This window comes from Atta cephalotes (assembly GCF_000143395.1).
Source record: "Atta cephalotes unplaced genomic scaffold scaffold00008, whole genome shotgun sequence".
Taxonomy (NCBI): Eukaryota; Metazoa; Arthropoda; class Insecta; order Hymenoptera; family Formicidae; genus Atta; species Atta cephalotes.
The window spans coordinates 7,121,612-7,139,473 of NW_012130072.1; the positions used below are offsets into that span (position 1 = coordinate 7,121,612).

General features: G+C 30.9%; 2 protein-coding genes across 2 annotated transcripts in view; both read left to right on the forward strand.

Annotated features, from left to right (window-relative positions):
- The window catches only part of LOC105627389 (IQ and ubiquitin-like domain-containing protein), a 6,287-nt gene extending 3,777 nt beyond the window's left edge, over window positions 1-2,510 (forward strand). The window contains exons 3-6 of the mRNA XM_012208670.1: window positions 555-1,099; window positions 1,593-1,781; window positions 1,919-2,297; window positions 2,378-2,510. Coding sequence (XP_012064060.1) covers window positions 555-1,099; window positions 1,593-1,781; window positions 1,919-2,297; window positions 2,378-2,510 — 1,246 coding nt within the window. The remainder of the gene's footprint in view (window positions 1-554; window positions 1,100-1,592; window positions 1,782-1,918; window positions 2,298-2,377) is intronic.
- A 6,793-nt stretch (window positions 2,511-9,303) lies between these two features.
- Window positions 9,304-11,954, forward strand: LOC105627390 (IQ and ubiquitin-like domain-containing protein). The gene is made up of 3 exons (XM_012208672.1): window positions 9,304-9,665; window positions 10,519-11,207; window positions 11,383-11,954. Exons 1-3 carry the CDS (start codon window positions 9,304-9,306, stop codon window positions 11,952-11,954), a joined length of 1,623 nt encoding a protein of 540 aa, XP_012064062.1.
- The last annotated feature ends 5,908 nt before the right edge of the window (window positions 11,955-17,862 follow it).

Consider the following 17,862-nt stretch of genomic DNA (forward strand, 5'->3'; position numbering starts at 1 on the left):
TTAATCAGAGTTTGAAAGTCAATTTAGTAAAATACTCTCTCTCTCTCTCTCTCTCTCTCTCTCTCTCTCTTATGCAGTAACTATATAACTATTTACGTAGTATTGATCAGCTTCAAATAAAACGAAACTAGAAATGTAATGTTACTTTACAATTAAGAACTCTATCGAGTTTTATGATAATTAAATTATTTTTAAGAATTCATTCGTCATATTAAATCTATCAGTTCGATTTTTTTTACCTCATGTTCAAATAAAACATTATCAAATTTCTTTATAGGCCAAGTTTTACAAAAATTGAATAAATAGTTTATTTAAAAACTAAAAAAGATGATTCTAAACAGAGTCATCGGTCCGCAAAAGGTTAAATAAAAAATAAATGTTTCTTAAAAAAGTTTCTTATCTATTTCATGATGAAAAATATACATATCTGCATCTGACATATCAAGTACGTTTTACATAATGTTAGGGATAAAAAGACATAAGAAAAATCTTTACAATTTTAAAAACATGAGAGTAATTTTTTCTATAAACTCACGTATTATTCTTTTTTGCAGATTACGACATAAAGAGAATATTCTTCGTCAAATGTATCCGCGATCAAGAGCGGACTTTGACATGCTTTATGATCTGGTCGAAAAATGGAGATTTGATCATCTAAAGGACATAAAATTGCGACTGTGCAAGGCAGATCAGCGTGCTGAGAATTACAGGATTGTAAAAAAGACGATAGAAATGCTCAATCAAATCGATAAACATAAACAAGCGGTCAAGAGATCATCTCGGAAACAAAATGTTCTCAGATTTTTAACAATAAATTGCAAGCCTATACGATGGAGCAGTTACAAGGGCAAACTCGTAGAGATGACCACTATAAAAATTCAAAATGCTCGAAAATTAAAAAAAATTTATGATGCATTGAACAATTGCAATGTTAGCTCAGAAGAACGAATGAATTTATTGATAACTCTGAAAAAGTGGGTTGAAACACACAATTGTGTCGAGGCATTGGATTTATTATTATTATTGGATCAAGAGATTACATTGCTAAATCGTAAAATTGAGGGTTTATCACTCGATTATCTAAATGAAAGAATAACACGTAAGATTGTTAATATTATGTGATAATATTATATGATATTATGTAATATTATGTGATATTATTATTATAATTAATAATGAAACAGCGATAATTGAGAAGATAATTAATGCTATTAATAAATCATTTTTAATAACTATTGATAGACTTATTAGTTATTAACAACATATTAATGTTAATAATAATATGACTTATATATTGTTAATAATTTTAATATTATTATTATATAAATAATACCAATATGATTAATAGTGACATATTTCTAAATTTTCAAATCAATGTTAAACATAACTTAAAACTTAAAAGATGTAAGAAGGAATAATACTTTTATATCTCCATAAATTTTAGCACAAAGTTTAATTAAAGAAAAAAAAAATAAAGTTTTAGTTATTTGGAGTTTCCCATTTTTATTTTATTTTGTAATATATTTACTATTATTTAATAATTATGCTTACTTTTAATAATAATATTATTAAATATGTATATTCTTTTACAGATACTTATTTGAATTTTGTAAGAATGTATGGTATTTGCGGTTGTGAATGTATTACTACTGAATCTAAAAATAACGAATTGCGAGAGCCTTTAGAAACAGAAACCAAACTTTGTTGGAATTGTTTAAAACTTCTTCCCATCCATAAATTTTTAGTACATACTAGAATGAAGAAGCTAACAATTTGTAGCAGTGAGTGATGAGTATAATATATTATATACATATAGATAAAATTCTTTATTCAATATACATATATTGATAATATTTTTATTTTTCAATTATATCTTATGTATAAAACTTTTAAAATTACTTAAATATGTTTTTTAAAGGCTGCACTTCCCTAAGTCGACGTAATATTGCGCATGTGGATTACGATCCTTACATGTTTATATTAAATTGCGTGCGTGCTGAAGAAGAACATCGAGACAGTACTTCCGCTTTGGCATTTATAATGCAAGAGCAGGATATTTATCACTTAGTTAACCACATTTGGCAAGGTCAATCGGCACTCAGTAAGACTAGAGATCTTTTTATTCTAAGAATGGTCAGATATCAAAAGGATATCGAATGGGCGCCTTGGAATTGCATTCTTCTGACAAAAGACGAAGCCGACTTACATTATGACATTAATGATCTCGCTACGATATATTCGGAGCATTTGATAAGCCAAATTGACTTGAGACATCTGATTGCAAAGAATTATTTTAAGTATGTATAATATAACGTCTCGATATTATGTATTTTTAGCAAAACGATGTAAAAATTTTTGAATATTTGGGTATTTTCAGACGACTAATGATTTTTGAAAAAGAATTCCGGGAGTCTTGTCGCTTTTCAGAGATTCAAAGTAAACAGATAAAATACAAACCACCTGTAACCATGGAAAATTACGATCCATCTAAAAAATACAAGCTAGGATAAAAAAATACTCTCTGAGAAGGAATTATATTATCTTTTGGTGAATATAAACATCAATTAAATCTCTTTATTTATAACATATTTTTTAATCAATTCAACTTTAATGTATTGAAAAATGTATTGAAATGTACCGTTGCTATATTATGAATTATATATTGATATAGCAATTCGCCATGCAGAAATTTAATAAACTTTTATTATGTAAAATTTTGATTTCGTCATCAGTTTTTACTTTTGTTCATCCAAATATTATCTAAATAAAATGTGTGGTTTATTTACATATAAATTCGTAAAGAAAGAAAAAGCAAAATAAAGTAAATAAAGCAAAAGTTGTTAACAATTTATGTTTTCACAATATATTGCAGTCAATTTAGAAATTGATTGAAGTTATTTAATATTTTAAAATGATAAAACTTTTGATAAAAAGTTTTTTTGTTAATTTGATATTGTTCGAATACTAACTTTATATTTAATAATAATTAATAATGCATAACTATTGGTAGAAACATTTTTAAATCTTATTTAAATATTTATTAGAGATGATTTTGATCATATTTTGGAATAAGAAAAAATATTTCAGTAATAAAATCATAAATTTTATGTTTAACGAAATTATAAAAGAAGGACAATGTTTTAAGCATTATTAAAATTTATTTGTACCAAAAAGTAGCTGCTTTATTCTTATTAAGATTTAATTTAACTAATATAAACTGCTTGTTGAGGTTTATAACTGACACCGTGCTGGTATTTATATTATTATATCTGTTCACATATCTATTATATTAATTATTTAAAGAAACGAAACGCCAATAAAACTAATAAGTTTTTCATGTTATTCTAATAATATAAAATAATGTTTATATTTTATATTTATGTCCGTCTATCATATATATGTTTACAATTAAACAATATATGAATTTTTCTCAACTGCCGATACATATTGTTCAAGTCTCCGGAGAAATAGAAAAGGTTTTACGACTATCATATGCAATGTTACTCCGAGAATCGGACGATATTGTTTAGATGAAACCGACGATAGCGAAAGCTTTTACGTAAGAAGTGTACGGAGATAGTGGCGGTTTTTGCACTATAAAAGCTGTTGCATAACGGGATATAAATTGTTCGCTGTTTCAGAGCTGGCACCATTCGCTATCGTATCACTTTATCGCTGTAACGCAATCTGGCTTATACTTGCATTGCAAATATCAGCCGCGCTACCCTTAATTGGTCCCGCGGGCGAATAATTCGAATCGATTTATGCTCAATGTAATTTGTTAGAATGGAAATTAAAAAAAGAAGAGAAGAATATAATAGTTATTGGAATTCTGAAATAAGCTTGCGAATCCAGATATACTTGAGAGTTTAGTTGAACTTAATATTAAGAAAGCACCTCCGGAATGCAGATATCGCGGAAACGTATCAGATTTGATACACTTGAGGTTTTAAAGTGCATGTTTGCCTCAAATGCGTTATACATGCATCTCGCAGAGAACGCTGAAAGCAGAGATGTATGAATGCCGTCGAAAATTCTCTGCCCCGGGGCGCATAATGTCCGCCGCACACCAGTCTGAATTCATATCCGTCGCGGAGGCTTTTGAATCGGGGAACACACAAAATCGAAAAATAATGGACAAGAGAAGGCTTTTGACCGATCGACCAAGCACGTTGCCACTGGCAACGTTGGATTTAAGGCTTTGAGCTTTCAGGTGCCGCGCTGCGGAGGTCTCGCACATGGAGGTAGTACATACGTAGGTTGCATTAAAAGCTACTCTTCGACGCGATCTACTTATCCCAGTGGATCGCGAATGTCAAAATTTGATCGACGATGTGCACTACTTTGCGCACCAACTCAGTTTAATCCGACTAAGTCGTTCAATCTTTCGAGAAATGCAATCGCTTTGCGATAAAAGCATTTTTCCGGCTTATAACGGGCGATAATGCAATTTTAATAAATTACATAGAAACCGTATTAAAATTATAAAGCTATTACACGAAAAGTATTTTAAGATTTTGCTTAAATTATGAAGTGCTTATGATATCGTGCGACAACAGAGTGCTTTCGCGTTGCCTTTGGGTAAGTCTCTCGATAAATTTTCTTCCTTAAATTTTGAAGGTATTTATTTTGAGAGTTTGTTATAAATTCGTAGTGGAGGAAATTGGGCACACAACTTCTCTATAATAATGAACGCTGCATTAATATTTATGTGCTGCAAGTAATTGCGCCGTGTAGCAATTAAATTCGTTGATTGTTCGTAATATTTGGATCCCCAATCGTCATTGTCGCTCTCATATTTCTCGAGCGCCCAATTAAGGACGTGCTCTTGTAAAAACGCGAAATAAGCGCTCTTTTTCTTTGCATTTGCTATGTTTGCGTTAATTACTTCTCTTGCTGTCTACACTGTTCGCCGCATGTTTCCATCGAAAACTCGTCTCTTGCTGCGAAATCATTCACGAGAGGCGCAATTGATCGACTCGTTTGTTTGTTCTCTTTTTTCATCATTTCGTTAACAAAGCTATCCCAGTTACATTGATATGTTATTATGTGTTGTGTGCAAATCGTGATTTCCAATTGTTATTGAACTCTTTTTTTTAGTTTTCTTTTGCGTAGAAAATTCTGGTGTAAAAAAGAATGGCCAGTCAAATTATTAAAGAAGCATTGGCCTTCGTAAAATGAAACCATTTTCCATTCCATCGATTACCAATGTGGGTACACTAGAAAGCGGTACTTCATAAAATTCAGCTTTCCATCAAAAATCCTTCGTACCTCACTAGTCCTTTTCTTTTGTTCCCCTTGAAATCCTCGCTGTATATTCAGACATTTTATAGAGAGTACTTTATAAATGGTAATTCTTCTTTAGTATCACGTTTATATGCGTATGCGGTACCGTGTTTTTATAGCATCTTTCGTCTATCTGTTATAAGCTAAATTGTTATCTGTTATAAGCTAAATTAAATATTTATAATACTGATATAGAATGTTTCACTTTTGATTTTTTAAATTTAATGAATATTATAAGTGAAGCCAAAATGCATCAAAGTAAGTTAGAGCCATTTGTAGGCTTTTACGTTTTGCCTGAAAAAAAAAATGTCGAATAATAGTCCATTAGTGGTCTACTATGCAGCCAGCTAGTCATTAAAGCTATCTGCAAAGCTATCTATATTTTGTCTTTTAGAAAAAAGTGTCATAGTCACTTTTTATATAAAAAAAAGGCCACAATAAAACGCTAACTTACAAGAATTATGAATATTTTAACAGAGGATTCTTAAGCAATTTATATTTCTTGCTCGATAATGGTTCAACTCCTTCGTTCATCGCGATCATTAATCTCTCGTTTTATCCATATTTGTCGCAGAGTTTACCAGCGAATTACGTTCGCTGCGAGGAAGCGCATAACTTCCGCCGACGAGGTTGAGAGGAAGGTGTCGCGCGACGACAAACTTTCTCGTCCGTTTATATCTAACTTAAAATTCTCCCTCCGATATCCTTTGCTTTGCATAAATATGTATAACGCGCCCATCTCCGCTGACTTCGCTTCGTAGATGACGATCTCGCGAAAAGTTTTGCTGTGCTCGCGCCGTGCCGTCTCTTAGCAACACCAGGATAGGACTCGCGTCTTTTTGTCCTGGCATCTCGCGCGTAATTTATAATACACAGGAAAGTGCATTTTGTGTCACGATACATGGTCGAGAAAGTATACTCAGATGTGATTTTCGCTACGTCTTGTCGACATTTTGTGAGTGTCGACCCTTTCTATTCTCTTTCATTCCATCCTAATTCCCTCAAAATAAACATCTTTCCCAATTATTGCCTGCAAATTGTCGCCGCAAGTGCTATTTGTCGAGAGTATTGTTCGATGAAAATAACTCTTCCTGACCTGAGCACCTTTCCTCTCTTTGACTTATCGAAGTTTCTGAAAGTGTTTCCTTGTTTTGTCACGGTGGAAAAAGAAAAGAATCTAAATAAGATGCTTACGCTCATGCTCTCTAAAATCTTCACGTTATTTTTATACTTTATGTTATTTTTATGCTATTCAAAGAGCAGAAGGTATTATAAAGATGATATATTGCCTCATTTATACTTTTTATAATAATTTTGTTAATAATAATATTTAAATTTAAAACTCAATGATTATATTTGTCGGCGTTATACACAATCGAAATTGATAGATTCAACATTATGATCAGTATTTATTATTTAGAACATACGCTTAAGTTTAAGAATAAGGAAGTATGTATAATTAAATTTCAAAATATACTTTTAAAATGTTTCTAAATGTTTAAAAGTAAAAATGCGTTACAATAAATGCTGGCTATTGTGTATTAGCATATTATTAGCGCTATAATGGCGTTGTGAACAAATGATTCTATAAATAATTATTGAAATTTGCTAATAGCGGAAATATTAAGATGCGGTATAAATTATATTATACGAGCTCGTAGCTTATATTAATACATAATATATTATATATTAATTGTATAATATATAATATATTATATATTATAATATATTATATATAATATATTATATATTATAATATATTATATATTAGGTGTAATAAAAAGAAATTCATTATTTTTGCATGAAATTGAATGGAAAAATAATGGATTTCTTTTTACTACACCTAATATTATATTAATATATAATATATTATATTATATTAATATATAATATATTGTAATTAATTATATCGCTTATATTAATATAAACTCGCTTATATTAAGGATCATAATACTATTTTCTCTAAATATTTTTTGATATTACGAAGTGACACAGAGTTATGCTGCAACAAGTTGTGGACAATTCGAATTTACTTAAATAAACGTTCCATTAACAGAGTTAAATTTACTTACAAAATTGTATAAAAGAGAGATGTTTGAGCTCGAGTGTTTAAACGAGAAAAAAAAGATCAAAGATCTAGAATGCTATGAGCGGAATTCAAAAAATAAGAGCTCTATAAATCTAAATGTTTAAGAAACAAACGGTTTGCAAAACCGAGAATCTATAAATTTATGTATTTGTGAAATAATGGATTGAAGCGAAGATACTGGATTCAAAAAAGTTTACACGTTACATTAAATAATAAATATGCAATACACGAGGTTTCAACAGACAGCTTCGATAGTCTCTTTAATCATAAAATATACATCATTTTATCTTACTTATACGACAGTATAAGTTTGCGGAAAATATTTCTCTCGCATATGGTATCGTATAAATATACAAAACAAATATTTCAAAAAGAGAAATGTTTTCTAAGAACAATGTGAGTATATTTTGTCGCAAATTGCAAAGTAGAATTCGATATCAGACAATATGAATATAAACGACTCTTGACGATCAGGATAGTACAAATTTAGATGGAATATTTTAAAAAAGAAACGATACATGGAACAATATATATTGCAAAATCAAATTTATGTTAAATATTTCCTTAATTGTTAAATATTTTTCTTTATTAAATATTTATTTTTAAATAGTATATATTGATAATTATGATCCTGTTCAAATTTGTTGTAAGACATGTTTCAATAATTTTACATATTGTAATTTCAGCATTATTTTTACAATTATAATTATATTTAAAATAATTATATGTATATGATTGAAGTAACATTATTTTTATATATGCATTTGCGCCAGAATTTTCGATTATTTGTATTTATTCCGCTGGTCCTTGCTCGGCTGTATATCTATGCACTCTTTGCGATTCCATAAAGCTTGTGCGAAAGTGCAAAGTGTTAGCTGGCGCATTTTCCACTGCAGCTTGCTGTCAGATCTTTTAAACCAAGAGAATAGTAATTTCCTTTACTGTCGAGTATTATCGTTATCCCAGCAGCAGGTCGCTACGATAGTTATTCTTCCACTTTTGCTACCTGGACCTGGCGGGTTTTAACTTGTCTATGGACGTAGGCGTTTAAGTCCCATGAGATGGACCATCGCGCAATGCTAAAGATAAAAGATCGCAAGCAATTTCAACCAACTTAAAAGAAAAAATAAAGTAAAATAGCTGGTTCAAAGTATCCATGTCGTTTTTTCCTTCGTAAACAATATAATCGGTTATTACGAAAAGAAGTTTTTAAACAAATCTCTTTATAAACGAATCAAAAATTAATTATTTCTTCTCAACAATGAATGCTAAAGCACTTAATAATGTTCAAATAATTTTTGTAAAAATAAATCCATATGAAATAATTTCTGTTTATTTTTGCAATAAAAATACTAACTTTTATTATTTAATTATTATATTTATTTAAATCTAAAAAGTAATAAATAAAAATTAATAAAAATAAAGAATTGATAATTTTACATTATGAATGCATTAAATATTATAATATTTTTTTATTAATATGACTTTTAAATATGTAATTTACGTATCTCGGACTACTTTTATACCGTCGTCTCTGATTTTATAATTTTATAAAACATTATTGGAATTTTTTGTTTTCATATATTTCATCGTAATTTATGCTGAAATATTGTTGTATTATAATATTATCTATCATTTAAAAGCTGAGGATTATTACTGAGAAATTAAAGCATGATTTTCTGTGAGAATTGTAAAATACATCCACATTGTATTATAATCAGAAATTATAATATTAATATCTCTTTAAATACAAGAGCTTTCGTTTCTCTGAAATCTAATATTTCTTCGTTTCACATTTTCGATAGAAGAAACAGAGTTACGTAATCTATCCATTATTATGCGATATTATGCTTTTGTCTCTCAACTTTCTTAATCGATACCTTTTTCTTATAGACATAGGTGGTTAAATCCTATGGGATAGCCGCTCCATGGCGATCGTTGAGAGAATACAAGATTATGGCTCAAGAACAAAGCCATTTCTTGGTGGATGGAGGAATATCGTTACCGGCTTGATCTATCACAATGCTTGCACGCAAACACGCAGCGACGACGAAACGAAAAGTAGGACCACACAGACCATTGCGGTCGTGGACACGGTCACTAACGTCGTCCACGATCAGGCGGTGCAGATGGAGGCGATGCAATTTTTGCCCGATGTACGTGACAAAATTATAGTACCCGGAATTTTTTCCTTTAGAACACCAGCATCAACCGAAGAAATCAAACCGTTATCTTATCAGGATAATAGTAAAATTTTTGATAATGTTATTAAAATACAGAGATGTTATAGGTAAGTGCGGATTTTACTATGAATAAGATACTACGAATAATTTATAATGCATAGGAGCAGGGCTTTCTTATTTCTCGCGTTCATTTCTCGCGATAATGCTTATGTTTCTGAACAGCACATTTTGAATATTCAAAGGTTGTGCTAGTGCTCTCAAGAAACGATCATTGTTGCATAATGTAGCTGCTGTAAGCACATCACTGTAAGAGATATTGTTTATCGTCGTAAATTTTTTTAAAGTTTCTTTAAAGTTGAAACTGGTGGAATTAGCCCCGCCTACTCTATATTCTAATTTGACATAATATTATATATATAAAGAACGTTTAAATTAGTAAGCACAACTTTTAATATTTCTGCAATTATTTCTAAACTTTTTGGTGGGACAATATAAAAATGTTATAATGTAGAAGGTCATTTTATTACAAACAAGATGTTTATAATATATACAGGGTGGTGCAAAATGTCATCATTTATAACACATTTATAACACATTTATTTTTAACAGAATTGGTACAGAATTATTTATCAAAATCCAAAAATTTGGATAATTAAATAGTATTACATTTCATGCGCCATCTTATGTATATATATATATATATATATATATATATATTAGTTTATTTTTATACACTAAAAAAGTTTACATTAGAGAAAATATAACTCTTTAATATTTTTGTAATTACTTTTAAACTTTTGTTGAGACAATATAAAAATGCTACAAAGTTAAAGAAAGAGATTTTAATTTTTATTAATCTATTCGCACAATTTAATTCGTAAAAATATATATCTTTGTGTATATCAAAATGAAAATTTCATTATGATTAAATTCAAAACAATTATCAATTTGGATCTGCAGGGCTTATCGAGCTAGAGTGGCGGCCAGAGCGAATGCTTTCCAAGTGGCTGATGTTTTTCGATGTGATGAGGCGAACGTGATCGAATGTTCTCAGATGTTGTCCACCTACAGCGGCATGGATTTCGTGATACTAAATCGCTGCCCGCCACGTACGAGTTCGGACTTTGAATCGCTCTACAATCTCCTAGATCGCTGGCGAATCCTTGAGACCGAGCGAGCGAGTCTCACGCTCCTTGGATCATCGAAGATCGCAGCCTGTGGCTTAATTTTATCAAAAGAAGTCGAGTTGTTGCGCACTATAGACTCCATGAAGACCATTGTTCGTCTCAAGAGTAGAGAACAAAAACGATATAGATTCCTAGATGAATTATCCAGATCGATTACCTGGCAGGACAGTCGAGGTCGACCGATTCTGGTTGACACTTTGCGTGTTCAGCGAGCCCGCCAACACAGGAACGTTTATGCCTTGCTAGCCAACGAGAATTTATCTATCCCAGAACGGGTCGATTTATTACACGACGTAAAACACATCGCTGACATGCACACGTGCAGCCAATCGCATGAGCTCATTTATTTAGTTAACCAAGAGCTAGACCTTTTAACGTGTCACGTGAATACAAGCAAACTTAATTGGCTCAGGAATCGACTGAAGCTGAGCTTTCTTAAGCTGGCACGCAATACTCTGCAAGGTTTTTCAATTTTTTTCTTTCATTTACAGCAGCATAATAGTTTTTTCCAAATAGTTTGTTAAAACTGTAAATAAAAACTTAAATAGTTAAAAAGTATATACATATACGCAGAATTATTTTTAAATTTTAAAATAAGAAGAATTAGATATTAATTAATAATTTCTATTCATCTCAGGCGATATCGAGAAAGACATACATTTATTCGATTGGTCGAATACCAACATCACACGGCTGTGTAGAACCTGCGGCAAGCTCTTATCCTTAGAGAAGTTTCCCCGTGAAAGGCGACTGCGCTCTTCTTCTTGTGTCTACTGTATGTCTATCCAAACTCGGAAAGAGCCTCGCATCGTGTATGAGCCGTACGAGAGAATGTTATGGGAAATCAGACGTTTCGAAGCCAAGATGGGTTGTTATGGCAGTTTAGCTTTTGTGATCGGAGTCAAAGTCATCTGTCGTTTGGTGAACAAAGTCTGGCATGGTAGGTCAGGTATTTCTGAGTGCGACGACCTCGACGAGCTAAGATTGACTCGCTTCCGACGTGAGCTTGAATGGGCGCCCTGGAATTCCTTATTACTGACGAAAACCGAGGTAGCAATTCATCATGGAATCATTGATATTGAGAACTTCTACGACTCGTCACTTCTGCAGAAATTTTGCATAAAGAATCTCCAAGCCAAAGTACATTTTGAATCGATCGCTCATGCGCGGAGAAATATCGTGACACCGTCCTCGACGGAAGATCAATAATTAAATTTTTTTCTTACGTAATCTTACAATTAGAATCGATACGTAATTATCGATACGTAAATTTTAAGTAAGTAAATGGTGTTATTAAGTATCAAATTATGCTTTCGGTGGTTATCAGAAGGTTCACTGTATCATATTAAAACTAGCGGAAACTAGCCTTTAAAAATTCTATTTATTATTTATCTGTTTGGATTCTTTGATGTCAGTATTATAAATAATTTCAGTTATATTAAGCAGTTTTGTATTATTATTATCGTTATATATTTTATTTGCGTATGGAAGACAACATACATACACACAAATGGACGTATCATTTTAAGATTTAATTTAAGCACGTTTATTCGTTTTCATCTTCTAAGTTAATAATTAGGTTACTTATATTACACAAATCTAGATTAATAAATATTTTGTTATTAAAAGTGTGAAATGTATTACATTAATTATGAGTATATAATAATTAATTAAGAGTGGTCTATTTCTTTATACATATCGATCTTTTTTTATACACATCGATCGCAATGCTATACACTCAATAGCGATAACATTCTAAAGTTAATAAAAGTAAGAAAGAAGAAAACGGAGAGTAAATTTCAAATTTTATAGGAATGCGGATAATCTTTAACTTATAATTTTGCCCATTATTTTCCTATATCATACAAAAGTTATATGTTTATAGAAATAGTTAGAAAGTTGTCGAAGTATTAACACAGTTTAATATCGAAAACTTAATTTCTGAGTAAAAAAAGATAAAAAATTTGTTAAATTTCTATTTATGATTCGCGCAACCTTTACCGGCTGTTGCGTAATAACAATTGTTCTCCACAATTGTACGAGTGCAGTATATGTGTTTCTACGGTTCCACGAGAGAAATTTCGCGAGTTGAAGGCTCGTTCTAAGCCAATTACCAAGTTGTAGAGAAATGTGCCCGCCTCCGGATGTTGGCCGTTCGTCCTGGCGGAAGTTGGGCGTCGTCGGAGAAATACGTTGAGCTCGCATTATAGCTGGGACATCGCCGTTGTTTCTCGCGTTTTCTCCCGTCGCCTTCGAGGCAAAATGTCCTGGTCACGTTGATAGCGGCAGTTAATCGCGTTGCAGTTTATGAACTAAGTTTCTAAGGAGAGAAAAGCGCAAAGACGCTCCGCGCTGTGTCGGTTCAGCTTGGACATTTAAATGCTGTTCTCGCGCGACAATTTCAGTGTAACACGTGACAGAAAGTTACTGCAAGTTTTTTTCAATAAACGTGATTGCGATAACAATAGCATTATGAAAAATAGTATTGAAAGTATCTACTTATTTAAATTGAAAATAATATATAAAAATATTACATTAGACAGTATTAAGATTGTAAAGAATAGTCAGATAAAATGAAAATAAATTTTATATTAATGTTAGATCTGTCTATTGTGTTTAAAAGATTGTACCTACATATATAATAGTTTTTATTTTATGTACTATTATATTTATATAAAAGGTTTATGCTTTCTCTTTATATGTGGCAAAGGGTTTACTAGCGTAACTAGACTTGAGTTTATGATCTAATATTGTTGAAACGATTTCAAAACCATTGTTTCGGCGACGAAATGTCGATAAACTAAGGAAACGACACATGTCTGCATGGAAAAACGGCTGCGGTGCGAAAATCGCATCGTATACAGGAAATAAAGCGTTATGGAAAGGTCGACGATAAAAGCGGCCCTCAGCGTAGTAAAAGAAATAATAATGCAAAGACAAAGTGCTCGTGTGACAGGCCATTTCACGGCGATATCCACATATGATGATAATTTTTATTTCTTATCGCCTCAAGCAACCGTGCGTTCCGACCAACGGCAGCGAATGCCTCCCCAGAGTAACGTTTAAAACGTACTTTCTTCGTGATAGTCTGGAAGAAATTCAACTCAGATATTAAAGCTTTCCTGTGTCACATGTGTGAAAGTAGATCTGACAACATTCGACGTTACTTTTTCGGGTAGTCGATAAAGGATTTAGACGTCTGTTGAGAATGATTTTGGTTAGTGTCGGATTTGAAATATTTGAATGTATTGAAATATATATTTCAATACATTAGGCGTACGATTTTTAATAGTATTTTCTTTTTATTAACAGATGATTTAATCATAGTGGAAAAGACATACTAAAAATCAAGGAATTACAGCATAATTTTTTCTATTTTACTTAATAAATAAAATTTACAAAATAAATTATTATTTATTTTTATTTAATAAACTTTGTTTATCACATGAAGATAATTTTATTTTATTTTATTGTGAATTCACAATTGTAATTTTATTTTATTTTATTTTATTGTGTATTCACAAAATTACACTGAGATATGCGAAAAATAGACAAAAAGCTACGATATCAATAATTGAATGAAATAATATGTTATAAATTACACTTAATCACATTAAAAATATTGTACATTGCATACAGTCATTAACATGTTATTGTGTTCATACAAAAACACATGAAAAACATACAAAGTATACATATAAACGAAAAGAAAATACAGGAAGCAGACGTTGGCTGCAGATTAAAGTCAGAGAATATTTTTCGTGTTAACATGTGAAAACCGCCTTTTTTGGCTGATTTAAGCAGCAAGAGATGAAATCAGTATATTTATTCGATGAGATAAAGTTTGTCACTGTGGTGCGAAAAGAGAGGAAAGAATTGAAAGAAAGAAGGTAATATGTTAAAATATTTGCCGGCAGTGTGGGAAAAGATAATTCTGAATTTAACGGAACAATATACAGGAAAGGATAAGCAGTCATCAGGATCTATCTAGATAAACGTAGCTGCTTAATTCATATGCATAAAGAAACTTATCCAATCACATTTCTATAATATTATAAGCACGAACATAAAATGTGATTGGGTAATTTTCTTTATGTATATGTTTACGCGACTATGCAAATTTGTCTGGATAGCTCTTAAAGGGTGTTGGGAATGTAGCAGGAATGGAATTCGGTAAAGTGTAGAGGGTGACGGAGAAGATATAAAAGAATGTTAGAGCAAAGATACGATGTAAAAGCAATCTAAATAAAAGTTGAAGCTATCGATTTTTTACAGTGTTGTAGTGAACATGTGATTATATTTATATGTGATTATATTTATGGATATTATGGAAACTTAGGCAGAAGTTCTGGATGATTAAATGCGGTTAAGTAATTGCTGGGTCAACCTGAAATCAACCGGAAATGTGCAGTTCACATTTCCAGCCTAGTAGAATAATAAAACTATGAGAAGTTGAGATAAGAGGAATTTTTATAGAGTTAAAAAGGAGAGAGATATCACGAGAGAGAAAGGGAGACAAAAGAAAGCTATTTTACACTTGACAGTGACATAACGCTGAAAAATCAGAAAGAGTCGAAGTGAACGCCAAGTATTTTAATGGATGAGGAGCGAGGAACTAATGCGGAATTAAAATAGATGTTAAAAGGATTAAGATGAGACAAAGGCAGAGTCTAATACACTGAGTAAAGAAGATGAAGAGATAGAAGTCTGTAATGAGCAAGAAAGATTTAGAAGGATTCAAATCTTTAGTGCGTTTGATGAGATCCATTTTGGCATAAATTAGAGATTGTGGTTTATAGCCTCAGTAGCCGAGATAGCATCAAATAGACAGAGATTTAATTACATCAAATAATCAGACATTATTAACGTACGTATAAATTTATAGATAAGTGGATAGAAAGTGGACAGGTAAGTATATAAAGTGACAGATCAATAAAAACAGTAAATTTTAGACTCAAGAACAAATCTTGAGATACATCGGAAAAGTTACGGAGAAGGGGATAAAGTGGGAAGAGGAGAGTCTGATTAAACTTTAGTATACTACTTATGATATCTTTCGAATTATTGTAAGAGGGAAACACATATATTGGCAGCATGCTCTGCAACAGAGAATTAGGCTTATTATATACAGATAATGATCCCCTTGACAATACATGAATTTACGTGATTAGTCGATAATGCGAGGCGTAATCTTTCAATTAGTATTCAGCAATTCAACATGGATAAACAGATAATCGCATTAACCTAGGAACACGGCTAATAAGTACCCGTATATCGTAAATGATCCAGTATTGATGAATCCGTTATTGCGACCTGCCGATAACTAGTCAATGGACAATCCAATGAAAGTACACGGTACTTCCTAATGGATTTGTCGTGATTAAATAGTGGAGGAGCACAATGTATGGTCGGACGCGCGGTATGCTCCTCCGTAAGTAATAAATGGACATCCGCAATTAACCGTGAGAAACACTGTTTAAGTAATGAAGGAAAGATTTCCATCAGATGTGCTTGTAAAGAAGTCTAATTGCATATTACATACACACACACACACACACACACACACACACACACACACACACACACGCACACGCACACGCACACGCACACGCACACGCACACGCACACACACGCACGCACATATATACGTCGTACAACGCACAGACTAATATTATTGTTACATTAATAATTACTATAACTTACATAAATACTTGCTGAAACTGTTCAATGATTAAAGGTTTAGATTACAGTAAATTACTAAATAGTTACGTTGCAAACGTTTTGGATTACTAAAAGAATAAATTATTTAAAATTCTAAATTTCAATAATTTATCCTGAATTTATTATATAAATATAATAATATAAATATAATAATTATTAATAATGATAATATAATAGAATAAAATTAATATACATTTATAATGTAATTAATAATAATTAAGTAACGTGCATATATATTATGATTAAAATTGCAAAATAAAAAATACAAAATGTTTTGTAATTATGATGTATAATTAATAACAATAACATGATGTAATTAATATAAATAAATAATTAATTAATTAATGTAATTCATTGTAAAATAAAAAATATAAAATATTTTGCACATTTTTTTTATGTACATGAATTATGAATTTAAAAGCGATAGTAATAATTATGAATAAAACATAAAAATTTTAACGCGTAATAGGATCATATCATCACCTCATCTATTAAATAACACTATTATAAACCAAATTGTTAAGTTCATGTCGTTATCCTTGGAAACAATTATATTTCGACGATCGTAGTATGATACATGCGGTAGCTATAGTTTCTTACAAGTTAAATTGACAGACATGGTTTTGCATTGAAATAAGGTTTCTGAGTTTAAATTAGAAAGGATCTGCGCTGCGTCTTTTCTCCGGAGGCGCATGCGAAATCTTATGCGCGTCTCTCACAGCTATAAATAAATTCGATCTAAGCTATGATATAGATAGCTATGATATATATATATATCTATGTCTTTTTGAGAACAGTCTGCTTTAAATGCAAATGTGCATCACTTCTCTTGTGTCAGTAATCTCTTGATATCGAAAGTAGCTCGAGATTACGATGGCATTAATTTCTAATTATTACCATCGTAATCTCGAGTTCCTCGATGAACTAGAACATGCTTTGTCTCTTCATTTTCATTATTCGTATAGATACGAGCGTTGAGATCGTCTTTCGTTAATAATTTTAAAAATTAAAAATGTATCTTTAGTAATAAAATGTATAATATTGTATAAATATCTATTAGAAACTATTTTCAATTTTTTAATTTAAAAACTTTGTTCTAAATGATTAATCTTAACAAAGTAATAAATTTAAAAGAAAACACAGATTATATTTTTCAGATTATAATTTTCTTACAAAAAAAGTATTTTATGTAAATAAAATTTATATTTAATATATAAATAATAGGTATATATGATGATTTTCCGGTCTTTTATGGATTGTTTGTGTCTTAATTAATTTTTATCATTTAACAATTATAGAAAAATTATTAGGTAATTTTTTATATACAATACACACACATACACACACACACACACACACACACACACACACACACACACACACTATTTATTTAACA

Coding starts and splice junctions, on each gene's coding strand:
- LOC105627390 (XM_012208672.1), top strand. CDS start 9,304: ATGGCGATCGTTGAGAGAATACAAGATTATGGCTCAAGAACAAAGCCA. Junction 9,666..10,518: donor AAAATACAGAGATGTTATAG/GTAAGTGCGGAT, acceptor TTGGATCTGCAG/GGCTTATCGAGCTAGAGTGG. Junction 11,208..11,382: donor GGCACGCAATACTCTGCAAG/GTTTTTCAATTT, acceptor TATTCATCTCAG/GCGATATCGAGAAAGACATA.